The 26,473-nt window shown below is 48.8% G+C and overlaps 7 protein-coding genes across 7 annotated transcripts; 3 read left to right on the plus strand and 4 right to left on the minus strand.

The window, feature by feature from the left end:
* Positions 1-107: 107 nt before the first annotated feature.
* INS49_000194 (uncharacterized protein) lies at positions 108-6,135 on the plus strand (the record flags this gene model as incomplete). Its single annotated transcript, XM_043161032.1, has 3 exons — positions 108-110; positions 167-241; positions 292-6,135. The coding sequence occupies 3 exons, from the start codon at positions 108-110 to the stop codon at positions 6,133-6,135; spliced, it is 5,922 nt and encodes a 1,973-aa protein (XP_043029538.1).
* Positions 6,136-6,427: 292 nt separating this feature from the next.
* On the minus strand, positions 6,428-8,265 carry INS49_000195 (uncharacterized protein; the record flags this gene model as incomplete). The annotated part of the gene is made up of 6 exons (XM_043161033.1): positions 6,428-6,763; positions 6,834-6,881; positions 6,939-7,717; positions 7,789-7,950; positions 8,009-8,061; positions 8,117-8,265. 6 exons carry the CDS (start codon positions 8,263-8,265, stop codon positions 6,428-6,430), a joined length of 1,527 nt encoding a protein of 508 aa, XP_043029539.1.
* Positions 8,266-8,907: 642 nt separating this feature from the next.
* On the minus strand, positions 8,908-11,137 carry INS49_000196 (uncharacterized protein; the record flags this gene model as incomplete). Its single annotated transcript, XM_043161034.1, has 4 exons — positions 8,908-9,180; positions 9,251-9,966; positions 10,021-10,145; positions 10,203-11,137. 4 exons carry the CDS (start codon positions 11,135-11,137, stop codon positions 8,908-8,910), a joined length of 2,049 nt encoding a protein of 682 aa, XP_043029540.1.
* Positions 11,138-11,316: 179 nt separating this feature from the next.
* INS49_000197 (uncharacterized protein) lies at positions 11,317-13,237 on the minus strand (the record flags this gene model as incomplete). The annotated part of the gene is made up of 5 exons (XM_043161035.1): positions 11,317-11,320; positions 11,629-11,767; positions 11,825-12,119; positions 12,190-13,038; positions 13,097-13,237. The coding sequence occupies 5 exons, from the start codon at positions 13,235-13,237 to the stop codon at positions 11,317-11,319; spliced, it is 1,428 nt and encodes a 475-aa protein (XP_043029541.1).
* A 5,683-nt stretch (positions 13,238-18,920) lies between these two features.
* INS49_000198 (uncharacterized protein) lies at positions 18,921-20,084 on the minus strand (the record flags this gene model as incomplete). Its single annotated transcript, XM_043161036.1, has 4 exons — positions 18,921-19,160; positions 19,231-19,618; positions 19,703-19,923; positions 19,986-20,084. 4 exons carry the CDS (start codon positions 20,082-20,084, stop codon positions 18,921-18,923), a joined length of 948 nt encoding a protein of 315 aa, XP_043029542.1.
* An 833-nt stretch (positions 20,085-20,917) lies between these two features.
* Positions 20,918-23,597, plus strand: INS49_000199 (uncharacterized protein; the record flags this gene model as incomplete). Its single annotated transcript, XM_043161037.1, has 6 exons — positions 20,918-21,324; positions 21,384-21,392; positions 21,727-21,733; positions 22,456-22,620; positions 22,675-23,310; positions 23,370-23,597. 6 exons carry the CDS (start codon positions 20,918-20,920, stop codon positions 23,595-23,597), a joined length of 1,452 nt encoding a protein of 483 aa, XP_043029543.1.
* Positions 23,598-24,099: 502 nt separating this feature from the next.
* INS49_000200 (uncharacterized protein) lies at positions 24,100-25,596 on the plus strand (the record flags this gene model as incomplete). The annotated part of the gene is made up of 3 exons (XM_043161038.1): positions 24,100-24,198; positions 24,255-24,281; positions 24,355-25,596. 3 exons carry the CDS (start codon positions 24,100-24,102, stop codon positions 25,594-25,596), a joined length of 1,368 nt encoding a protein of 455 aa, XP_043029544.1.
* Between the last annotated feature and the right edge of the window lie 877 nt (positions 25,597-26,473).

Consider the following 26,473-nt stretch of genomic DNA (forward strand, 5'->3'; position numbering starts at 1 on the left):
AGGCTGGATACAGGTCCAAGGTTATTCGGTCTGGATATGGTGTCCATTCTCAAACAGGGGCTCTCTATGACAGCATATAACCCTATGTCAATTGCATACAACGCGTCATGGTAGGCACTGCCGACATTGCGCATCTTCACGCGCCGCGCTGACTTTCAACTCGCAGCCTCCCTTCTCAGCCATCAACCTCGAGCCCGAGGAGAACATCGAGGAGGAATTCGATACTACCAAGGAGCTTCAAGTATTGTGACTCCTTTCTTTTGTTCCGCATCCGAGACTGACAGAGTCCAGGTCGATGAAGCCTTGAAGCTTTTCCAGAATGCACTCAAGCTCCATGCCCAAGGTCCCCAATTCTTCGACGAGGCATCCGAGGCCTACGACTCCCTCTTCTTATCCGACATATTCAAGCTCCCCGAGAGCACGACTGAGTATGAACGCGCCGAACGAGTACAGAACCCCTTCGTGCCGCTGGAGTCAAATTTCGGGGCAGGTCTCGACGTGACGGGCGCAGACCCTGATGGCAGCGCTGCCACTCTCCCACAGGCCCTTTTCCTCTCCTACAAGAACCATGGACAATTCGTTTTGGATAGGATAAGATACAAGGCGAAATCCTCCGAGTCATCCACAGACGCGGTGTTTGAGGAGCCCGAAGTGATAGCCAGCGCTCGGAGAGCCCTTGATGACTTCACAGCTGCCCTGGACAGAGACCCGTCCGACGCTGAGCTCTGGAGAAGGACGGCCAGGACGGCAGCTTTCCTGGACAGTACAAGATTGAGCCGATATTGTCTCGAGGCTGCAATAGAACTGGATGATGACCCAGCCCTGGTCGAAGCCGAGCCTCCGTCGTTGGCCGAGGGATTCGCCGGTGAACAATTGAAAAATCACCTCCAAGTCCTATCTGATGACACTGCTCTATCGCATCCTATTATGAAACCGTTCACTGAGAAGGAGATGCCCGCGCTGTTGAAGCCACATTTGGACCCTTTCCCTTTCCTGCCGGATCCAACAAGAGAGCTAGCCGCTCACAAACTATTAGCAGCAGATATCAAACTGTCAAGACTGCCGGTGGACATCCCGAGCTTATCGTGGGCGCAGATCGGCATGCGTCTGGTTTATCTTGCTACTGAAGTTGGCTTTACTGGGCGAGCAGTCGTCATTCAGCTCCCGGATGGCCGGGACGAAGATGAAGAGGAGGCTGTGCAGATGGAAGTTGACCAGAAATCTCCCGCCGCCTTGGTTCAGGAAACACTCCAAGACAGTACCACTCTCGATTCGCCTACCGACACGAAATCGTCCTCCAAAGATGGACAAGCTGAAAATGGAGCTAGCATTGCAAGTCGACAGCGAAGCGTCTCTTTACCATCCCGGAAGCGATCAATGTCCGTGGCTGGTCTACCGGAGCCGACCGAGGAAGATAATGCTGATTCCAAGCGACCGAAGAGGGTGAGGAGGCGAGAAACCACGCTCACTGAAGACGCCGTCAATGAAACAACTTTGCGGGCGACGCAGTTGCAACCATTTCAAGGCGCAGACCAGAACCTTTTTCAATTAACGAAAAACATCCTTGAAAATCTCGGTGTAACCGATCAGACCACCGTTGACAGGATTGGGGATATTATCGACTCCGGTGCTCTCGAGGAAAGGACCTCAAAGATCACCCATGCTGCCAGCATAGATCTACGTGACTCCCTCGTCTCGTACGACGAAGAGATCGCACAAGTCTTCCTCACGAAGTTGAAGACGCCTACTCTCGGCATGACCACCTTCCTCGAACACACAAAACCCGGTGCGCAACGAGTGGTCGAGACGGCTGGCTTTGATGAGCGCAGCGGTCTGAAGGCTTTCGTCAAGACAGTCAACTCCGGTTGGATGACCGCTCAGGATGTCGCATTTGACTGGATTCTGCTGATATCCAAAAGCTACACCACGAAGAAATGGTCCGAGCAGCTCAAAACTGCCGTCGTTCAAGTGATCAGTCATTTTGACGAGGCTATCCACGATCGGGTCGTCTATGAAGTTGGTCAGGTTCAAAGCCAAGATGACCAAGACAGCGAGGAATCCAAACTGGTCGAACTTGACAACCTTGTTCAGATGCTGTTTGAGCTGTATCTTGATGTCTATGAGCGTATCACGAATCCGAATAGCCGCGTCGACGTTGCGATACGAGTTGGTACAAAAGGACGTCTTGGTCGGTGGCTGGATCTAGCATCTGATCTGAGACGCACGAGGCCAGCGGACGCCAGCATCGACTTTTCTTTGCGATTTCTTTGGGCTTGCATCTTCTCAACCACCTTAGCCGAGGGTATCTCTCGGGACCACGTCCTCGCGTGCTGGCACAGTTTGCGGGACTATTTGACAACAACTGGTCATGACAGAATCGACTTGCCGAACAACGCCGTCATGCCTGAGATCTCATCTGTTGAAGCGGACAGGGAGATCAGCAAATTGACAACCATGGATTTCTTCCTGGGTCTTTTCCAGGAAGAGATGGCGGACCCTGTGGCGGTCATTGATACTCTCGAGCCGGTCCTCAACCCTGATGCAGTCTTCGTGACGCCGACTCAAGGAACACCCACGAACGGAGATAAAGCTGGGAACGGAGCTGTCGCAAAGGTGTCCATCAAGGAATGTGCTAGCCAGGGCCTGAAAGACTTATGGAAGTTCCTTCTTACCAGTAGCACCGATCTCAGGCTTCTCTTGTGGTCTCGTCTGAGTGATGCGTACGGCACCATCAAGTACACAACGAAGCAGTTCTCATGTCTCTTGAAGAGTATCGAGATGGTCATCGATGACATTGACAGCGAGACGTACTCGACGGCGGCGCCGGAATCACGGAAGATGGCCCTCCTGAAGCTCTTGAGGTCCATCCACGACATGATGGTATCGGCCCTCTCCTTAGCATTGAATGACAACACTGCATTCGACATTATTGATGAGGACCACATCCGGGCTACATCATCCGCCCTCGCGAGATTGAGTTGTCTCATCCACGTTGCTGTGTTGCAGGAGGACGAGTTCACTTTAGGGATCACACCAGCACCATCAAAGTCTGCAACTTTCAAGGAGTTACTGGAGCGCTTGCGGGACTTGCAAGTGAGGACCTGGACACTGCAATATTGTCTGATCAAAGTCGGCATCCACCAGGACACTGGGATATTCAAAACGCTTGACAACGATCTTGCTGAATTTTTGAACGCTGTGCACCAAGTTCTGGGGCTGAGGAAAGCGTGTAGTGCGTCAAACAAGATTTTCCTGAAGATGATGCGAATAGAGTTGCTGAAGCAAAAGAATATCGAGAATTGGGAGGACTATCTGGGGCAGGTCCTATACGATTTGCACGGCCTCAGGCTAGGCGTTGGCATCTGGGAAGTGCACGACCATGGCTGCGCGCCAGAGAAACTGGAGAAGCGACAGGCGATGCAGCTGGTCGAAAAGATCACGACACTGGCCAATCGCATATCCATGAAGGATTTGCTCAAGTCGGACCTCAAGAATACCATCGAGCATATGCAGGGGGCTATCGGGCAGGCCAGGTCCAGCACACCCATGATCCACAATCTTCGCAATTTCCAAGAATACCTCAAAAAGCCGATACATCCGCTGCGTCTTTACCAAGCGCTCGACGGCACTGTCCCATTGGATGCGACAACTGTCAACACAGCAGAAGCATCTCTCGCCAGGAATGGCTGGTTCTTCCTCTTGGGCATGATAGCCCTCACTAAGTTCAAGGGCGTTGATTTGAACCGTCGCCAAACTCCGGGAGCAACAGACGACCTTCGTATCGGAGCGACGTTCCTGCGCCTACAGCTTCAGTTCACGCCTGACATGTGGGAGGCATGGTTCCGGCTGGCAGAGTGTTTCGACTATGAACTAGATGAAGCAGTCTTGTGGTCGGCTGACAAAATGAACAAAGACCGGAGCGAGCTTCTGAAATTCCAACGCCACGCAATCCATTGCTACACTCTAGCATTGTCACACTCTCATGCGTGGTCGCCTGAGACCAAGGATGACGAAGACAAGCTGTCCCAATTCTACACTAACTTCGCCATGCGCATGTATGCATCAAGTCGAGAGCCGTTCGCCATGGAACCTTTCCAGCATAGCGACTACGCTAGATTCTACCCAGAAGCAAACGGGAGTGGCACGTTCAAGAGGCTTCTGCACAGAGAGATGAGCGAGTATGAGGTGTGGAAGTACGCAGCTACCTTGTTCAGGAGAGCCATGAAGGGCAAGCCGAACGACTGGAAAAATGCGTATATGTTCTCCAAGTGCCTATGGAAGATGCATCAGAAACCAGCGGATATGCTTGAGCTGAAAGACCGGAAGACACTGCCCACAGTGAAGGCACTCGTCGAGGCTCTGGAGAAGACAATCGAGATCGTGTCCCTACTGCCCAAACCCAGGCATGGCCAGGATCCAATCCTAGAGCCGCATTACAAGATTGTCTCAATTTTGCACAAGCTCGTCACGCGCAAGAGCTTGACCGTCCAGGAAGCGGTCGGCATTCTCCAGCGGCAGCCCTACGCAGTTCAACATGGCCAGCAAGAGAGCATCCAGTCGACAGATGATTGGAATGCCCATGTGATCGAGACCTTACGCCATTTACGTGACAAGGACAAGTCACACTGGCAGCATCGTATCATCATGCGTCACGCCCGTATGATATACGACCCACGCGAAGAAGAGCCCTCGGACCAACTCGCTGAAGCGCAAGCGGCTTTCTCTGTTTTGCGTGAGCACATGATCACGAAGACGATGGCCATTAACGTCTGGAAGTGCGATGCCGAGCGTGCCGGTCGGCATCATGTATACACGGAACAGTATGTTCGATATACTGTGAAGCTTTTGACGGTGACGAAGGATCATGTGAACATGGAGCTGCTCTTGCGTAAGATCCGCAAGAAAGGTGCCGACTTCTATCACTTCAGTGACCTCTGGGCTTCGTGCGTGCAAGCATACACCAGGCTTCTGCGTCGCACTTATGAAATCCCGGCCTTAGAAGAGGACACATTCAAGAACATGAGTTTCGAGGAATTTGATATTCTGGGAGAGCGCATCAACGACTGGGCAGGTGCGAAGGACAGGGTTCATGCCGCTCTGAGCGCAATGAAGGACGCCATCGAAGTCAAGAAACTCAATGGTGGCTTGACAAAGGCAGGTATGATTGATGACTTGATTCACGACTGCTACTCCGATCTTTACCGAAGTATCGCCGATGAGCTCCCCGGCCCGGAGCCTTCACAGGTTATTGAGGAGCGCAACCGGCTCAAAAGCTCGGAAATGCAGACCAACGGTCAACAGGAGAAAGAGCAATTCAATGGCCTGCTACATCCGAGCGGCGTGGACAGGAACATTGACCAAGGGGTCTCACCGGCGGGTCGTGCAACTAGTGAGGCGCCATCCGCAGGTGTCAACGGCGGCGAGAAGATGGAACGTTCCACCTCCAACACAGGAGATCAGGGAGTCACACGCCGCCGGTTGCTAGGCGTGCGGCGTGCAGATGTGCTCCGCAAGGCCGAGCAGGCAGCTTCGCGGGCTACTGAGCAGCCACCGCCCAAGTCTGCCGTCAGCGAGAGGTCGAACGGCCGGAGGTCCGGGCGCGGCAGCCCGGGCAGCGGCCAGAACGGCCTGGATGGCAACGAGGGCGAGGAGAGCGAAGGTGAGGGAAGAGATGGCGACGTTGAGATGAAGCAGGACATCGACAACGATGAGCAGGACGAGCAGGCTGACGAGAAGCAAGACGGTGGTAACGAGGCAGGTGAAGAGGCAGCGGCGGAGGGCGAAGAGAGCGAGGCGTCCAGCCCGAGGCCGGAACACGACGACGCAGATGATGAGAGCGACCTTAGTGATGTGCCTGATGACTACGACCAGGACATACCGCCGACCTTGATGTTTCCGAATCTGCGCCGAAGCGCGGATTTGTCAGTCGTCGCGAGTTCTGGATCGAGCAGTAGCGCATCTGAGGGCGAGGATGAAGATGAGGAAGAGAATGAAGATGAGGGCGAAGAAGAAGGTGAGGAAGATGAAGAGGACGAAGAGCAGGAGGGAGGCCAACAGGACGAGGACGAGGAGATGGCAGAAGCGGGCGAGGAAGTACCTGACAGTACGGCTGATGATGCGGACGAGACTGGCTAGCTCCTCAGGCTCGCCGAGCAGTTTTCAGAGTCGAGTGTAAGAACAACATTGCGGCCAAGGTGAGCCAAATCGTCTCTTGGATGAACACCGAGGCCTACAGCGGCACAATAATATCCTCCTTGAGGGCCTCTACCGTTGCGAATCCCCCCTCATAAAAGTTTAATACCATCCGAATTGGGCGTTTTGGCTGGGCGCACGTTTTCAAGAATAGGGATTCCCGGGGAGAAGAGAGTTTTGGCGCGGAGTGCATCAATGGATAGTAGGATCATTGACCTATGCTGAGACCGCCCTGTCACGACTTGTACACTCGCAGCGTGCCTCTGGCGCCAGAATCAACCTCAGCCCATGCCTCGATCTCGACCAAGAATTCATCCTCGTAGAGAGTCGCCTCGATCAGTGTGTTGGCGGGGAGTACCCCAGCGCACTCCATCCTCCATCCGTGAGCCTCACTCACGGCTTCAGCGTCCTTCCTGTTGGACAGGATGACACGTGTTCTGACGACATCTTTCATCGATGAGCCGAGTGCCTTCAGCGCACCCTCTATAATGTCTAGTGCCCACACTGCCTGACTGGCTGCGGAGGTGCCACCGACGCAGGACAGGGAAGGTACGGGTGGGTTCGCGGTTGTCTGGGCGCGTGTTAATAACTAACAAGTCTGAGCCTGAAACCGGATGGCCAGGCTGTCAAGTTGTACGTACACCCGAGACGTGGATATGTGAACCGACGCGGACAGCGCGGGAATAGCCCTGTGATAGGCAAATGGTCAGCGTAATAAACCGCGAGGCAACTCACCTTGCACTTACACAGATGGGCTCCCACTTGCTGCCACTCAAGTACTCGACCCTCTGGCCCGCAGCAACAGCCTCCCTGACCGACCTACTGCGATCTGTCTCCCTGACATGGTGGCTCAGATCCCCAGCAGCTGTCAGGTACGGCGGCCGGCGGTACTCGTCTCCACAGTCGCCCGGTATTTCACGCAGGCCCTCCTGCGCCTTCGCGATGGTTCTCCTGTCCCCGTCATCCAGCCCAAAAGAGAAGGCCAGGAGGTTCTGCGCGACGTACTCCTCTGAGCCGACGCTCAACCTCGTCCCGACAATGACGGCCTTCACAGCCGGCACATCCAGGACCCAACGCGTCGCCACCGCAGGGATAGGGACGCCGTGCTTCCTCGCCACCGCCCCGAGCGCCTCCAGGACGCCCTGGAAAGCCGCCCACCCGCCGGCGGCCCGGATGAAGCGCAGGTACTTCCTCAGGGACCAGTTGAGGGCGTCCGCGTCCGCGGGCTCGGGCCGCCCGAGCCACTTCTCGGAGATGAAGCCGCCGAGGAGCGTGCCGTAGCAGAGCAGCCCGACGCCGCGGGCCGCGCAGAGCTGGCTCATGCGCCCGCGGATGGCGCGCAGGTCGATCACCGAGCAGGAGACCTGGTTGGTGGCGATGTTGAAGCCGGTGTCGAGCAGCATCTCGAGGTGGGCGGCGTCGGTGTTGGTCAGGCCCAGGTGGCTGATTTTGCCTTGGGACTGGAGGCTGGACAGGTGTGTGAGATTGTGGATGTACGTATCGTCGGTGTAGTCCCAGATGTGGTCTGTTCGACCGGTGCGTGAGCTTCCATGGCTAAGGAGGGTGCAGGCCGGCAGCTGGTAGGGGATGGCTCACACTGCAGCAATGGGATTGTGCTCTGGCCCAATCTCCTCAGAGCGAGGTCGACGGCCGCCTCTGCATTTTCAAAGCTCTTGACCCCGTTTTCTGCTGGGCACCACTTGGTGAGAGCAGTCAGTCCCGCCTCGGAGTTGGCATTGTGATGCCCGACGACGAGTTCTGGCCGAGGTCAGTTACGCTGCGCAACCGGGACGTCTTGTCGGCTGCTCGTACTCACCGGCCTCTCCGTAATGATCCGCCATGTCGAAGCATTCTAGTCCACTGCTTATTCTAGGCCCTTGTCAGAACCACGCACTCTCTAGGCATGGGGGTCGTCGTCACTTACAACGCGTCCATGGCCGCTGAGGCGCTGGCGATGTCGACATCCTTGTCGTGGCCCCCTGCGAGCTGCCACAACCCATTGAGCATGCGAGGGATCTGCAGCAATCCACCTATTTTCGTTCTCTCGGGACGTACACGCGTATCTGAGGCCATTGTCCTCGTCCTGGAGTAGGTCTGGTACGTCGGTGGCGATGTTAATCTCAACTCACGAGACGCTCAACAGGAACGGGTATACAAGGCAATCCTTTTGCTGAGGACTCATCTCCTGCCACGCAATGGAGCAGCAGCATCGACACAGTCGGCAAAATTGCCTCTTTGGGTGGTGGGTTCTCAATCCTCCCGGTGTCGGATGAAGGGGGAAGAGAGAATAGCTCCCAAGGTCGGTCCCGATGGTGTTGATCTCAGCAACCCCACGCCAAGCTCCGGCGCAACTTCCAGGGACCCCAGCGAGAGCTCATAACCTAACTGAACACACCTGTGAGTCTGTATTTACACAGGCCCACCGTAGACCAACGATATACCGAGCGATCCCATAATTCAGTACAAGTCACGAAATAATCGTCTGGTGTGTACTGATATACTCCAAGTAATCAAGCTGACAATTTAACTGTCCGAGAACGGATCCTGATCTCTAGACCTCCTGCTCATGCTTAGCTTACACCTCCGACCAGCCTCATCACGGTCCACAAACCACCAGCCCATCGTGCTTTATACTACGACTAAGCCAGCAAAACAAATACTAATGGGGTCCTCTTGGGCTTCAAATCTATTCGTCAAAACTATATCAGTGAGCCTTCATCTCTTCATCATGGTCTCGTAACTCTCCTCCAGCGTGAGTTGAGGGGCGATCCGTCCCTCATCCAGCCGGTCGGCTTCGGCCCTGAATATACGTCGAAGCCTGCGTTGATGAAACCAAGCAAATGCGCAGGCGGCACAGACGAAGCCCACGGCAGCTATTCCCGTCGCAACCCACCATCGTTGGGCATCTTCCATTGTCGCATCTCTCTCGACGCTCAAGTCGACATATGCTTCTGGGGCTTCTGGGTGCAGCCAGTAGCTAAGGGGTATCTGCTCCACACGCATTAACGGACTTGGTCCACAGAGAACGTGGAAAAGTAGGCAAAGAGAACGACATTACCTTGCAGGCGCACGTCCTGTATACTCCAAGTAGTTGCAAGAAGGTACCCGCAACGGCCGTGAGAATGGCGAAGAACCCTACAAACATCTGGCCACACCAAGTAATCGTCTTTGCCCGGGTCCGCGCTTCCGACCACCTTTCGCCATACAAGCCCTTCAGCCAGACTTCCCAACCCCAAAATAAGCACTCAACTACCTGCGTGATGGCGTAAATCAGGTATGTGCCGCTGTGACAGGAGATGCCCTTCCGGGGCGTGTTGTAAGATGTCAGGAATGCAAGCAGAGATGGGGTCATCAGCAGGACAGCACTTCCAGCCGCGATGTTGAAGTGGTCTCGAAGGCTCATTCCCAATCTTTTGCCGACGTCTTTCGAAGGCATCAACCGGTCGCCATGTTCCTCAGAGTTGGAGGCGTAATCCCTGATGGCCTCTTCTACCCAGCGCTTCTTGTTCGGTCCGCGGCTCCAGAGGGTGACGGTCTTGAACTGACCGTCGTACATGGACTGGATTAGTTGATACCTTTCTGTCTGTTTCAGAATCCATCTTCCTATGGCAAAACTCTCGACTTTACTTTTCATCGATTCCCAAGAGCTGCTCTCCGATTTCTCCCGGGACGCTATGGCGCCTCCGTCCCATACAATCCCTTGTAAAGCGCTGGGATTGGGAGAGGCGAGCATGGCGCAAGACGCTATGGCGAGAATCGGGACTGTCATCCACCCTGGTTGCATGTGAGTGTAATTCCAGGCTGTGAGATTCCTCTAACTTGACTTACACATTCCAAAGGCCAGAGCATGAGCTGTGTCCTTGTCCCGGAGACTTCCGTTTTGGATGCCCAGAACGGTATATATGAAGCCACCAACGAGGAAAAGGACTGGCGCCCCAATGGTCCTTCCGAAGCTATACCGTCATGGTCAAAAAGCGTTCACCGGATGCACTTCTTCAGGGTGAACAGACCTTGCGTGCGAATTGAAGATCGACTTCAGCTTCGTTGACAGCAGTACCTTGCCACCAAACCATGCAAGTTCTGATTCATCCTCGTCGACCATGGCCATCACCCGGGTCCAGGTGTTGTCCTTTAGAATGTCTCCGACGGATAGCTTCCTCTGATGCGTCTCCGCATCCCATTGGGAGAACATCGAGATCCTCCGGCTCGTCGAGATCCGCAAGTTCCCAACCGCCACCGCCAACAGCAGCTGCGCCCTCAATCTCGGGGAGATGCTTGGTCCATCGCATTGCTCCCTTGCCTCATCGAGGAAGTCCAAGACTTTCCTGTCCAGCGCATACTCGTACATCGCACTCAGGAGCATCGGGCCCGCGAATGCAAAGCAGATGGACAACCAAATAAATGTGTCGACCACTGTGAGGAACATGGCCCACAGCAACCTTATCCAGTATGTGGCAACCCAGATCAGACTCCAAGGACGCAGCTGGGACATCACATCTGGCATCGCCAGCTTGCTTGCCCGCGGTATGTTGAGGCACAGTGCGAGGCTGGGCAGAATGAACAGGACAAGGGGCCCAACCCATTGCTGGGGCACACTGATGTGGCTCATCTCCCAGCCCTCGCATTGAGATAGACACCAGTCATACGGGACCCTGACGACCGGTGCTCCCTCTGAGCTTCCGCCTCGTGAAGGGCCGCACGGGAACGCTCGATCACCCGACAAGGCGTCCTCGAGCTCTTGGATGGTCACGGATGGCTGGAAGTATGCCGGGGTGTTCAATGACAGTGGCTCGTCTGGCCCGGCGACCAAGAAGGACTGGTTCACGGCGACGAGGCAGCAGTGTGTGAAGTTTTGCCCTCCTGCCGTACTTGAAAAGGAACTCGTGGCACCGGCCGCGAGGTTGGCGAGCTCCGGGATAAGTTCGCCGATGCTTGAGTAGACCATCTCGGCGGACTATCGCTACTGTCGGCAGTAGGAAAGCAACGACATATATGGTAGCAGTGGGTAAGGTGCGTGCTGGTGGAGATGATGGCACCAGCTGAGACTCAAGTGTGTCATCTCAGCTCTGTCAAAAACAGCCTCGTGAGGTTTTCGAGCCTGGCGTTTCTTGGGACATGACGGTTCTATCTCACTTGGGCGGCCTTTGTCAGATCATCTGCGGCTGGAAAGCTATCATATCTATCTAGCTCAGGAATTGTAGCGCATAGGCCATGCCACACTGGTTGAGGGCCAACTGCATTTCTCGATGGCCCTCATGGCTCGCGCGGACCTCTATCCAAATTGTTACTGACTCCACGAAAAGGGCAAGGCCTCAAGGTTGCAAGAGCTCGGATAGAGTCTATGCCGTCAACGCGGCAGATGCACAGACAGGGACTAATTGAGGACACAAAGACAAGCTCTAAGATATACAGTCTGTGCGCCAATCTTTCGACTACAATCGACTCAGAATCGAGGGCAACTCTGGTCTCCACATCTCGTTGAGGAGCCGGCTGGCATTGACCATCTCTGGTCGAAGCTGGTCGAGCGAGGTCACGCCCAACAGCGCCATGCCAAGCGCCAATTCTTCGGATAATACTATGACACTCAGTCAGTAAACCATATCGGGTAAAACGGACAGGCTCTCCCACTTACTGTCTACGCATCTCTCGACTCCTTGGCCACCGTAGGCAGCCATCGCATAAAAGAAAGGCCGCCCGAAGCCAACCGCCGTTGCACCCAGGGACAAGGCTTTAAGCACGTCCGCCCCATCGCGGCAACCGCCGTCCAAGTAGATCTCCATCTTCTCGAGCACTTCGGGGCAGTACGTGCGGATCTCCAGCAATGTGGACAAGGCGCTCGGGGCCGTGTGCTGCTGTCTCCCGCCGTGGTTGCTGAGCAGGATGCCCTGGCAGTCGTTCTCCGCCGCCAGCTTTGCGTCCTCGGCCGTCTGGATCCCCTTCAGGACGATCGGACCCTGGCCATTCCTCCCTGATCCACTCCAGGTCCTCCCAGGTGACCATCGGGCTCAGCTGGCCCGGCACTGGTCGCGCGCCAACCGCTGGGGAAAAGGCGTTCTCGTTGTTCTCCTTGCCCACGGGCGTCGAGAAAGTGCTATGGTCGAGCCCGTCCTCCAGCGCCTCGTCGGCCTGCTTCCTCCTGTCCTCCGTCCTCTTTCCCAGCACGGCCGTGTCGACGGTGATGAAGAGGCCCTTGTATCCGGCCTGTTTTACCTTCCGGACCAGCTCCACGGCCTTTTCCCTGTCCGTCGGGATGTAAAGCTGGAAGAACAGCCTCGATGGGCTGGTCGACTCGCCACCGATCCTATCCAGCTCATCCGCGTGCGATTTTTTGATACTCTCCAGGGGCTTGGTGCTCGCCGTCGACGTGATGCCGTGCACGCCCTTGCGCGCCAGCGCATTCACCAGCTCAAACTCCCCGTTCGGATGCGACATGCCCATCGTGCCCATGGGCGAGACGAAGAAGGGCACGAGGGAAGGGTTGCCGAGCATGGACGACCTTGTAGACACGCTGGCGACGTTGCGCAGCACCCTCGGCCGGAAGGACACCCTGGACCACGAGTCGATGTTCCCCTGGAGGGAGAGGCCCGCGTTGGCGCTGCTGGTGGCGTAGACCCAGGCCCTGCGGTCGAGGACCTTCTCGGCCTCGGCGCGGAAGTCGCTCGCCCTGACGCAGAGCGACAGCGGCTTCACCTGCTTGCTGTCGGCTGCCGGGGTGGCCTTGGACGGGTTTGCCGGGGCGTTCAGGGACGCGGCCGTCGAGGGGTCCAGCTCGCCCTTGAGGCTGCCATCGGGCAGGTCCTCGATGATCTCCAGGGAGTGTATCTTGTCGAACTCTGCTGTGGCGTCCTGTGCATGCTTGTCAGTACGCTGGCTCTGACCGGCTCTCGTGCTGCGTGGGACTCACGGCTCCGCCCTGCCTCAGGAGGATGCTTCGGCCGCCCGGGTGCTTGTCCAGGAAGCTTGTGATATCATAGACCTTGCCGTGTATCACAGTCCAGCACGAGTCAGTGGACTTGTGCTTTGCAACCTCGGAACCGGTCAACATGGTGAAGTAGTTAATGATTGAGAGGTTACCTCTCCTACGTTACGTAGTCAACCCACCCTGAGCTGTGTCTTAAAAATCGATGAATCTGGTCATGGTAAGTGAGACAGATAGCAGCGTACAAACGGGCCATTCAAGTAGCCTGCTTAGTTGATTACGCACCTACCAACCCCCCGGCCTCGGGAGTGGCCTCCGGCACAGGGTGCCGCGCCCGGGAGCCGTAACGTGATATTGCGGGGAAACTTCCTCACATTCCCTACTCTAATCGGTAAGACCAAGCCGGACCCCTGCTGTACCGCGATACTACTCTCATATGCAATCAATCGTTCCATTTTGGCGCTAGTGACCTACACATAACACCTCACACCCTTTTTCCATCACACTTTCATTTTCAACTATTTTCACCTTTTATATAATAAATACTTTTTTAATTTAATTATACCTTATATTAAAAGATAGCTATTTCTTTTCTGCTTCTTTTAATATTTATTTAAGGAGGGTAGAGGGAGTATTAAATATATAAGGTATGTTAATATTTAATTTTAAAGAAGAATTTAAAATTTTAAGATAATAATGATTTTAAATAAATTTAGTTAAATTTATATTATTAAAACTAATGATTTTAATATAACTTTTTAATTTTACCTTTTTTTTAATTCCTTTTTAACTTAAGTTATTTTTAACTTTAATTTAAATGCAAATTTCTCTTCTTCCATATACTTAATTTAATAGCAAAGAGAAGAAATGAAATTAAAAAAGAAGCAGCTTTCTTTTTATATATATTTTAAATAAATTAAAGTAAAATTAAAAAGTGCGTATAAAAAAGGTGTGAGGTGTCAAATGTAGGTCGTTAGCGCCAAAATGGAACGATTGATTGCATATGAGAGTAGGGCAGGGGCAACTCATGAATCCCAACGCCAACTAAGTCAAGCGGCCCACATTCGGTCCACCCGGGGATTCGGCCCACGTTTCCCACCAAAATCAACAATATTTAAACCCATCCAACTACACCAATTAATTATATACAAACTTGAAATTTAAGCCACAGAAACTTTTTATATATCAAATCTTATTTCAAATTTTTAAAATTCATCCGTACTTTATATACTCCTATATAAACGATATAATTTAGTAAAACCCTTATAATTTAAATACCTATATCTTATTAAATATAAAAGGTATAACTTTGGAAATTAATTTTTAAATATACCTTAATAATTTGCATATAACTAAAAATATAATATAAATTATATAAGTTATTTATATACTTAAATAAGTATTTAAAAGAAAGTATATAAAATTTATAATATTTAATATTATGTTATATAAATTAATAAAATTTAAGAAAATAACATTTTTTTTTAATTTCCAGTTATATATATAATTTATTTTAAGATGGTATAAATTTACGGATTTTATTAAACTTATATAAGTAAAAATAGTTTTATTTATATAAACTTTTATTAAAGATATTATATTTCCACTTTATTTAAGCTATATAAGTTTAAAATAATATAGTTATATTTATTTCCAAAGTATAATATAAATATAAAAATAAAATAAAAATACGTTTAAAATATAATTAATTTATTTCACTATTTATAAGGACTTTTAAACTATTAAGAAATCTTATATAATAAGGTGCTGTTATGGGCTAACCCTAAGTTATTTGCTATAAGGTGCTTAAATAAGGTTTATATTTAAAGTGCAAAAGAAGAGATCCGCTCCCTATTTATACTTACGTTAAAGCTTATTCTTATAAGGCTAAAGCCTGTTAATTAATTATAATAAGCAAAGCTTAAACCATAATATATCCTTCTTCTTTAAATCCCCATAGCAAGCCCTAAAGGGCAGTTATATAATAAAAAATAAAGAATATTATAATTTAATTATAAATTAAACATTACTCTTTACTTAAATATTTAATTATACCTTAACGCTTTTTAAATATATTAAAGGCTTAACTTATTCTTTATAATTAATACGCTTTTAACCCTTATAATTTAATATATTAGCTAAAGTAAGCTAATAAAAGATAATTATTTAAGTGTAAATTAATGGCTAAATTAATAATATTTTTATAATCCTTTAATTTAAGCCTTTCATATAAGCTTTTTTATTTAAAACCTTAAAACCGTAAATTTATTATATAATTTATAATTAATAAGCGCTTAATTATAAATAATTTGCTTTATTAGCAAGAAATTTTTAAATTTTAAGCATTTTATAATATTAAATTAGCTAATATGCAGCTAGCTTACTTTAAGCCTAAATTATTATGGGCTAGCCTTGGGTTGTCTGCCATAAGGTATCCAAATGGGGTTTATATTTAAAGTGCAAAGGAGAAGGTTCGCTCCCCGTTTGCACCTACGCTAAAGCCTATTTTTATAAAGCCAAAGCCTACTAACTAATTATAATGGGCAAAGCCTAAACCATAATATATCCTCCTTTTCTAGGTCTTTATAACGGGCCTTAAAGGGTAGCTATATAATAAAAAATAAAGAATACTATAATTTAATCGCGAATTAAATATCGCTCTTTGCTTAGCCATTTAATTATATCTTGGCGCCTTTTAATTGCATTAAAGGCTTAGCCTATTATTTATAATTAACACGCCCCAGCCCTTATAATTTAATGTATTAGCTAAAGCAAGCTAATAAAAGATAATTATTTAAATATAAGTTAATAATTAAATTAATGGCATTTTTATAATCCTTTTATGCAAGCCTTTTATATAAGTTTCTTTACTTAAAACCTTAAAATCATGGATTTATTATATAATTTGCAATTAACGCTTAATTATAAGTAATTTATTTTATTAATAAGGATTTCCTAAATTTTAAGCGTTTTTATAATGCTAAATTAATTAATATATAGTTAGTTTGCTTTAAGCCTAAGCTAATATTAAATTAATAATACTTTTAAACCTTACTTTATAAAAAAAATTTTATGCCCCTTTTAAATAAACTCCTTCTCCTTATTAACCTTAATTAATAAAAGCTGTATTTTTATTTTCTTATAGCAATTAAGGTAGTTATATTTATAATAGCTAAGTTAGCTATATATAAAATACTTAACTTTGCTTATTAAGATTATTATAATATTAATATTTATTACTTTATTATTTTAAGGTTAAGTATTGTTTTTCCTTGCTATGGCGCTAAAAATGCCTTTATATTGCTATAAGGTAAAGCAAAAGCCTTTAAATATATTTAACCATTCCTTATAATTAAGCTAAGCTTTTGCTATAAAGATTAAGCTATTAATTATTAATAGTATTTTATACTTATTTAGCTAATTTTAAGCCTTTATTATATAAGCTAATTAATTAAATTAAGTAAGAAATTTTATTATTCCCTCCTTATAATATTATTATAATATAATTAAGCTAAGTTTAATATGCCTTTATTTAAAAGGGTCCTTAAATGCAAGGCAAACCTTTTTTAAAAAGCTTTTTAGCTACCCCTTAAATATCTTTATAAAATTAATATAAGGTAAAAATTAATTATAAAAAGTTCTTAGCTAATTAAATATATAAAATAATTAAGCCCTTTTAACATTAATTACCTTTTTATTTATTATAAACTTAGCTTTTATTTTTATTAATTAAGTTATTAAGTATTTTTAAGATAAAAGTTCTTTAAGATAAGAAAGGGCTTAATAAGCTATTATTATTCTTTTTAAGTTTTACTATATTAAGTTTTATATAGTTATATTATAGGTTTATAATATAAAAAGATTTTAAATATATATTATGGGCTAGCTTTAGGTTATTTACTGTAAGGTATTTAAATAAGGTTTATATTTAAAGTGCAAAGGAAAAGGTTTGCTCCCCGTTTATACCCGCGCCGAAACTTATTCTTATAGGGCCAAAGCCTATTAATTAATCATAATGGGCAAAGCCTAAACCGTAATATAAATTAACATTAAGTTAATAAGTTTTAAGCCTTACCTTATAAAAAAAAATTTATACCCCCTTAAATAAACTCCTTTTCCTTATTAATCTTAATTAATAAAAACTATATCCTTATTTTCTTATAATAATTAAGGTAATTATACTTATAATAGCTAAGTTAGCTATATATAAAATACTTAACTTTACTTATTAAGATTATTATAATATTAATATTTATTGCTTTATTATTTTAAGGTTAAGTATTATTCTTTTTTGCTATAACGTTAAAAATACCCTTATATTACTATAAAATAAAGCAAAAAGCCTTAAATATATTTAATTATTTTTTATAATTAAGTTAAAATTTTATTATAAAGGTTAAACTATTAATTATTAATAATATTTTATATTTATTTAGTTAAATTTAAGCCTTTGCTATATAAGTTAATTAATTAAATTAAATAAAAAGTTTTATTATTTCCTTCTTATAACGTTATTATAATATAATTAAGCTAAGCTTAGCATATCTTTATTTAAAAGAATCCCTAAGCATAAAGCAAATCTTTTTTAAGAAGCTTTTTAACTACTCCTTAAATATCTTTATAAAATTAATATAAAGTAAAATTTAATTATAAAAAGTTTTTAGTTAATTAAATATATAAAAGAATTAAGCCCCTTTAATGCTAATTACTTCCTTATTTATTATAAACTTAGCCCTTATCTTTATTAGCTAAGTTATTAAGTATTTTTAAAATAAGAGTTCCTTAAGATAAAGAAGGGCTTAATAAGCTATTGTTATTCTTTTTAAGTTTTATTATATTAAGTTTTATATAATTATATTATAAGTTTATAATATAAAAGGACTTTAAATATATATTATAGGCTAACCCTAGGTTATTTATTATAAGGTGCCTAAATAAGGTTTATATTTAAAGTGCAGAGGAAGAGATCCGCTCCCCGTTTGCACCCGCGCTAAAGCCTATTCTTATAGGGCCAAAGCCCGCTGACTAATCACAATGGGCAAAGCCCAAACCGTAACAGGTGCAAACCTTAACAGATAGGTTTATATAAATATATATCATTATTCAAGCTATGTATATAGTATATAGATTTTTTTTATATGTAGTTTGTAAAACTATAGCCCTAGACAAATCCTTATTAATACATATATTTAATTGGTGGAGATATAAGTCTTTGAAAAGTGAGTGTTTTGGTGGGAAACGTGGGCCGAATCAGGGGGTGGGCCGAATGTGGGCCACCAGACTTAAGGACCATGCAAATCAAGAGCATCGAAACACTTGCCCACTGGGAAGACCTCCTTACAGATCATGGGTTGCGCGTCTATTATGGTGCCGCTTTACCATGCTGACCTAGACAAGACTGACTGCGCACCTGCCAAAACAGCTGCATTTGTTTCAATGTTTTTTGGAAAATAGTTTGAATTGTTCAGACTTCTCGATATTGGCATCGATAATGGCAAGAAGCACTTAAGGTTTTGAATTCCAATGAGCAACTTGTGCTTATGACGGGGGCTTAGAGGCTACACCAAAGCCATTTATCGATTGCTTACATTCCAAGGTCCCGATTTCCGGTTACTTGGAATCCAGTCAGGGCTCAGCTATATCCAGGAAATTATTACTCCCAAGTCGTCAGGCGCATATGTATGCGTGAATCTGGTGGACGGTCGAATCCTAGACAGATATGCCCTAGTACAGAAAGAATACTAGAGGAGAGGCTGCAGCATCCGTATATTAATTCATAATCATATGTGCCCGGATGGCCTTTGCACCGTTATACACTGGGTGACTTCCACGTCCGACCCCAAGTGCTATTTCCAGCCACGATGTCGACGAATTCACGAGCAATTATTCTATCGGTCTGCTCCGACGGGTGCAGCGAATCGTACCAGAGATAGCTGTCTCGGACCGAAGACTCATTGCAGGCAGAACCGCACGCAGTGATGGTTGAAGTCACGTTCACCGGCGCAGTTCCATTGAGGTATGAGGCAGGGTTGTTCCAAATGTCGCTCAACTATGAGGCGTCAGTATGATGGATCTGACGAGGGCGCAGAACAAGCAAGAGCCAGAATTGCGGTGCTTACCAATGAGTGCACGTCAAAGACGGTGAATGAGCTTTCCGGGTAGCGGTCCGAGATCTGGACCTCTTCCGACGTCCGGTAGTTGTATATGCTGTTGACGAGCGCGACGTACTGGCGCATCTTCTCGCTGACCTGCGTCGCATTGGCGTTGTAGGCCCCCTCGTCTTTCCAGAATGTCGTGTTGATCGTGCCGCCGTTCTCGGGGAGCGCGTACATGGGAGCATAGTTGAGCGGCGCGAGGTTGAGGAGCACGAAGTTGCGCGCGCCGACCTCGTGGAGCGCATCAAGCTGCTCGTAGACGCAGTCGATGTAGTCCAACAGGGTAAGGTCAGCGCGGTTGTCTGTGAAGAAAGATGAGGGGCCGAGGTCGTTCGTCCCGATCCAGATTGCGCTGTTGACGTTATCGTCAGCAAACTGCAATTTCTGGATTTTGCTGCCATAGCAGCCTCCTAATAGTCGACCGTGGACTACTCACTAGATCGTCTCGTTGCTAGGAATAGCAAGTGCGGCGTCACCGACACAGTCCTTGTCTTTCAAGAAGTACGGCAGTTGATCTTGCTTCACTCCGTTTCGCTTCGATGGCGAGAAGTAAGCGTCACATACTGCTCCAGACACTGCGTAATCGTAAAGGTTTATGCCGGTGTACTGTTGGACATATTGCGGCCAGATTCGTCCTCCCGTAGACGTAACAGTGGACTGGCACCTCATTAGCATGAATTGAACGACGATTTGGGTGCCTGCACGAGTTGACTGCTCACTTGGTTCTGGCTTGGCTCCGGTGTGTAATATTCTGGTCCGTCATCCGTATAACTGTCACCAAAGACGCTGTTGCAAGTAAGACCATTGCATGCCCTCATGAGAAGCTTTCGGGTTTTGAGCTCTTACACCAGACTTGAAAAATCCTGCAGCGTGGACGATTCAATCAATGCAGCACTTGCTATGCTGCTGAACCAAAGCATCAGCCGATAAGCACCTTCAAGTCGCGCCATCATGGGTATTCGTGCCGAGTTCCAAGCACCTAGACAGAGGTCATGACCAAACAGCTCCCCTTAGAAGTGAGTGTCGGCAGAGTCCCCGCTATTTAAAGTCGCATGGCATATTACTAGTGTTACGCATCCAGTAGGGACTCCGCATCATGAAATCTTTCAGCCGGCGCAAGGGAACGCGAAAGTGCTGTTGTGGTAGAGCCAGGCTCGTAATTTTCCACCACAATACGCGACCCTCGGGACATTTTGGCACGAGAAGCGCTGGAATAGACGTGAAAGAGGGGCCACTGTACTAAAGTTGGAATGGCCGGATAAATGACAGGGCTTGCCATCCTCGGCAGCAATCCACTCCGGTATGCAAGCCATCAGAGATGGCTTACAATGTGTTTCAGTTCGCAGTCTTCAATTATCGTGTTGTAGCACTCGAGGATCCAATACAATGGCTTATGTGGCACAGCAAGGGCTTCTTCAATAACGCCATTGTGCTACACAGGGTCTAGTCTGTTCTCCGATCTCGGGGAGGCGCGCCTTAGACCGAGAGTACCGTAGCATCTAGGCTTTTCAGGATTTGAGTTGATGCTAGCAGCCGGCCCAAACGACAGTGTACGTCTTCGACTCCCCGTAGATCGCTTCCTTGGCACAGTTCGTCACTGCCGACACGGTTATCATTCCACATCAATCTTCCGGACACAACTTGACCAACCATGTCGAAACCACTGGCTATTGTGAAGTCTCTTGACCATCTGGTTCTCACTTGTGCCAACATACCAAAGACAATCCAATGGTATGGCAGATTCCTCGCGATGAAGCATGAGACTTTCGCACCGCCGTCCGATCCGTCGAACCAGCGCCATGCCCTCAAGTTCGGCACTCAAAAGATCAACCTGCACCAACAAGGAAAGGAATTTGAGCCCAAGGCCATGACAGCTCTGCCAGGGACGGCAGACCTCTGCTTTCTGATTGAGGAGGACTCGAATCTTGAGGAACTGGTAAAGGGGTTTCAAAAAGAGGGAGTGGAGGTACTCGAGGGCGAGCAGGTGGTCGACCGAACTGGAGCCAACGGGGCGATTCGAAGTGTCTATGTCAGGGACCCAGATGGTAATTTGATCGAGTAAGTATCCATACATCCCAGTCCTCTTGAACTTAAAGCGACTAACTGATTTATGTCAGACTCTCAAAGTATGTCTCCTAGAAATGTTAGGACAAATGGTGCAGCCCTGTTCATGTGCAGGTACAGAAAGGCTGGACTAGATTGATTTATATGTATTATGACCCTTCCAGCCAAACTCACTAGGTCGGGTTCTCCTTGTATTACAAAGTGGTGCAACGCACTTTGAACGGCCCATACGCATGGCGTGAGGGTAAAGCTGTGAAAACAACACTTTCGCCAAGAGTACTAGTTGACGAGAATGAAGACTTGAGTTCTAACTAGTCAGGTCTCAATGTATGGATGCTACTTTGTGAAGCTCGCAGCGATCTCCATAACGGTGGTTCAACATTCACATTACCCCAGGTTCCTTGTATGAAAGGGTCAAGCATGACTGTATATAAGATATAGTCTAGTTATCCAACACATCGCACCAAAGGACGAGATGCTGGAGCTACTTGTTCAACCTAGACGCCGAGCCGGTTAAAAGAGATGGCCCTGCCAAGTGCGCGCCACGCCTTTCTCACATTTCACCTGCCAAATCGCTTTCAATAGGCAGAAACCAATGTGTCGGTAGCGCAGACATAGTCGGTGACCATGTCAATTACCCGATGCATGTGTGGAGTTAGACAGGAACGCGCCTGGAAACGCGGGGATTGTACATTTGTCTGTTGACATCTGAGTAGGTACGATGACATGTACCTCTCCCCGGCCCATTTCGCCGAGACTTTGGACCTTGGAACGCAAATCCGAGCCTTTGGTAAGCGGTTGAAATGACAGTGAAGCAGGCCCTGGTATTGGAGGGATCACATTCCCCTCACTTGTATGGTCATTTTGGACACCCTGGGCTGGCCACGGGCAGGACATCCTGACTAGTAGACTTTGGGGTGTAGGATCACTCAGGGCTTATATAAAGCTCGCGATCGAGGCTCGCCACCCCCGAGCTTATAAGATCAGGCTTGGGCTTCATACGGGCAGGTCGAGATCGCTCCCTCATCATTCCAAAACCCAAGTTCCCAGCCAGGCACACAATGTACTTCACTGCTGTCAGCCTGCAGTTGTTGGCTGCTTCTTTGCCTTTGGCATCGGGAACAGCTGGACTTCTGGGCCAAAAAGGCTGGACTGAAATACTTTGGCTCCGCGACCGACTCGCCTGGACAGCGCGAGCGCGCTGGGTACGAAGCAGCCTACCCTCAATACGATGCAATATTCGCAGACAACGGCGAATTTGGCCAGACGACCCCGACCAACGGCCAAAAGGTGAGTGCAAACCCCACGTGATTCCGGCTCAGAGGACTGACGCAGGTACTGTAGTGGCTATTCACGGAGCCTGAGCGAGGCGTCTTCAACTTTACCGAGGGTGAAATTGTTTCGTCCCTTGCCAAGTCGCACGGCAAGATCTTGCGGTGTCATGCTCTCGTGTGGCACTCACAGCTCGCCCCCTGGGTGGAGGCACAGAACTGGACAGCGGCTGAGGCAGCTGAGGTCATCACGACACACATCACCAACGTGGCGGGCCATTGGAAGGGACAATGCTACGCGTGGGACGTGGTCAACGAAGCTCTGCTCGACGACGGAACCTGGAGGCCGTCCCCATTTTACAACGCCCTCGGACCGGATTATATCAAGCTTGCCTTCCAGGTGGCCTCGGAAACGGACCCGGATGCTAAGCTGTACTACAACGATTACAACCTCGAGCGGCCTGGTCCGAAGGCCACAGCAGCGGCTGGGATCGCGCGAATGCTGAAGGATGCGGGAATCAGGATTGACGGAATCGGCATGCAGGCTCATCTCACCGCGGGCCGCTCGCCGTCTCTTGAGGAACAAGTGGCAGTGATGGAGCAGTATGCTGAGACAGGGGTTGAGGTGGCCCTGACGGAGCTGGATGTGCGCATTAATCTACCAGCCAACGAGACCAACTTGCAGCAGCAGAAGCAAGGCTATCATGATGTAAGTCGACGTGCCTCTCCATATTTATTCTTCGTCGGTACTAAATGGCCATGATCTAGGCCGTGGCTGCCTGTGTCCAGGTCGACGCTTGTGTGGGTGTCACAATCTGGGATTTTTATGACCCGTTCAGCTGGGTTCCGGTGACCTTCCCCGGACAGGGTGAGCCTCTACTCTGGTTTGAGGATTTCACAAAGCATCCCGCCTACTACGGGGTGCTGGAAGCTTTTGCGCAGGAGACAAATTCGACCTGTGGGCGGCAAAGGCGCAGGGCAGTCCGATATTTTTAACCTACGATTGTAGTCCATTGATATTGAGAAGTTAGTAGCCCTCAGACACAGGAGCCTCGTCCACAAAATGTGTGCAACATGTCAGTAAACCTAAAGCCGGCATTCACAAATACTGATCCCGGGTGGCTCCGGCGCCGCGGTTCCTTCATGTCAGACACAATGGTAACTTAACCCTGATTTGTGTACCTAATATCTTTATTCGCATTATCAGGGAATGTCCAAATGGGTACCCGGAACTGTGTAACTCTACCTATGAAGAGATTCCTGAGACTGTGACATGACATTTTCTCAAGGTTCGTTTTCAGCAAGATCATGTTTCCGTGGTGAGACATTAGACAAAAAAGACCCCATGCTCTCACATTAGTAATCGGATCCTACTTACGGCCTGCGCTGCTTACGTACCCCGCAACGCCTTTTCTATGCAGGCAGGATCTTTTTGGGAACTAGTATCCCCTATTGCCGAATCCTTGTCTTCTCTACCTTGGTATGTGCTGTCTGGACCATGTTTGGTACGTTCCGGTACAACAACTCTCTGAAAGAAGCGGAGTATGTGGAGCTATCCCGAGAGAGCGGTGTTGATGCCCGGGGATATACTCTCTTAGTAAGTCTCCACGATCCACACCACGGGTGGTCGGGCCTTGCTGACCGCGATCACAGGCATGCACACTCTGCCGTGCCCGCAAGGTAGGTCCCGCCGGCCCCGGTGATTCCATACTTATCCCTAGGCAGGACCATCAAGGCTCACCTTAAGATACAGCTCAAGTGCAGTGGCGAACGTGGCGGGTGTAGCCGCTGCCTGGCCTCGTCTGCTGAATGCGTCTATGGCCCGGAGGGTGATGGCTACGGAAACGGTAGGAGGACCGGCCGAAGCAAAGGGGCCACCAGGCGGCGGCACCGGCAGACTGTGCCGCCAAAATCCTCTACCACCGACGACGACAGGCCCTCGACCACATCCCAGCATGGCAGAACGACTGTGGGTGTAAATGGCCCTTCACGACGGAGTCGGGATGCTGAGGACGGGGATGGGAGACGGCCAGATATCAACGGTTCGTCCTCAGCTCCCCCAGACTCGACCAAGACCGCTTCCGCACATATTGGTCACCCTTCAGACGGACCTCCCAGCACCGACTGGTCTGGTGACTTATTTGGGTTCGACGACTTCACGGATCTCAACGGGGCGGAATCACCGAGCTTTGGCCTCAGCAGTATGAACTCACCCGTCGACGGGACCCTGAGCAACTCCGGCTTCAGCACGACCCCAGGACCCGTACCCAGTCTCTCCCAGCCGCCCAATACGTCCGCCCGCGCCCCTTCCACAACATCAGCCTCTCTATCAGTGCCCGAGGACCCCTCCCCCTTGACTGCCCAGGACCAGGAGATTTGTTTCCCCCGGCTCGGGCTCACCCGCCCGGGCGGCGGCTGCCAGTGCCTCACCACCCTCGCCGGCATCCTCGAGCGCCTCGGCCGCTACCGCCTGGGCGACAAGCCCAAGACCGACAAGAACCTCGACTGCCTGCTCTTCTGCCTCGGCACCGGCGTCGACGCGTGCAAGAAGGTCCTGTCGTGCAAGGTCTGCAACGCCTGCCAGGAGCACTCGATACTGCTGGCGACCATCGCCGAGCGGCTCCCCCACATCTGCAACGACCTGTGCGGCTGCCTGCTGGTGCACCAGCACAAGGTCAGGGCGGCCGCGAATACCGGCGCGCCCCAGCTCCCCGGAGATCCGAGCGGTGGGAACCCGCAGCGCGAGAGCGAGGGCGAGCTCACGCTGGTGGATGGCGAGATCTCGTTTGGGCGCTACAAGATCCAAGGAGCCGAAATGCACCTGCGGCTCATACAAAACCTCATGGCACTTTACATGACAGATCTTCTGGCTGTCCTCGACCAGCTGTATCAGCGCATAGGTCAGGTTGATGGCACAGTTGGCATGTTGGACGAGGCGCGGGAGATGGCGACCACGGCTGAATGGATGCTGCAGCAGCTGCGCTCTGGGTCTTGAGGGGGTAAAAACCCCCTCCCCAACCTTCCTTTCTTTCTTTTTTTTTTCTTCTTCTCAATTTTTCTCTCGTCCTTTTCTCCTTGATTTCGTGTTTTAAGCTGTTGAGCTACAAGGGCTGTATTTATTTCTATTGTACACTGGGAGCCTGGGCGCAAATGAATGCTTTTTGAGCAGTGAAAAATAGGGATTATAGCCTGCTGTTTGCTTTAAGAGCCTGTGTTGAAACTGTGCTGGATAACGATTTGCACAAGCCGTTGAGAGATACCTGATTAGTTGTTCGCCAACTTGGACCGATCGATGGCGACCCATCGTTTGAGTTATAGATGTCAACTGTCAGGGATGAACGTTGCCTCTCGCCAGTCTGTCTGGAAACTGAAAGATCGTCTCCGAGAACTTCGTTTTATCCAATAGAGGTCGACTTCATACCGGAATGCAGACACAGATCCCTCTGAACTGTTCAATATAGAACACGAGGAGGGATAATCTATGACACAGTGTAGCTATACCACCAAGCAATCGGCCTGGCCATGCATAACCTGAGCTCGGCTCACCCTGTGAGTTAGGTATCTATGAACGACTTTTCCGTCGCGAGGCTAACTAAACGGCCAACTCATTCAACAAGGAGCTGTCAACTATTCTCAAAATGCGCACATTGTTACTCATATGCCACAACCTCCGTCTTCAACTCAGACATCAGTAATGAATCCATCCTGTTACTTTCAGACCCGGGAACCATGGCTGAAGGTAATGCCAATTTTGCAATGGCGACAAGAGTGATGGACTTTTCATTGGGCCCATGATGGCCATGACTTCGGCATCATCTCATCTGTGAGAGCAGAGTAATTACGTAATAGGATCTTGTTGATTTTTTGGATAC

This window comes from Diaporthe citri (genome assembly GCF_014595645.1).
Source record: "Diaporthe citri strain NFHF-8-4 chromosome Unknown scaffold_1, whole genome shotgun sequence".
Lineage (NCBI taxonomy): Eukaryota > Fungi > Ascomycota > Sordariomycetes > Diaporthales > Diaporthaceae > Diaporthe > Diaporthe citri.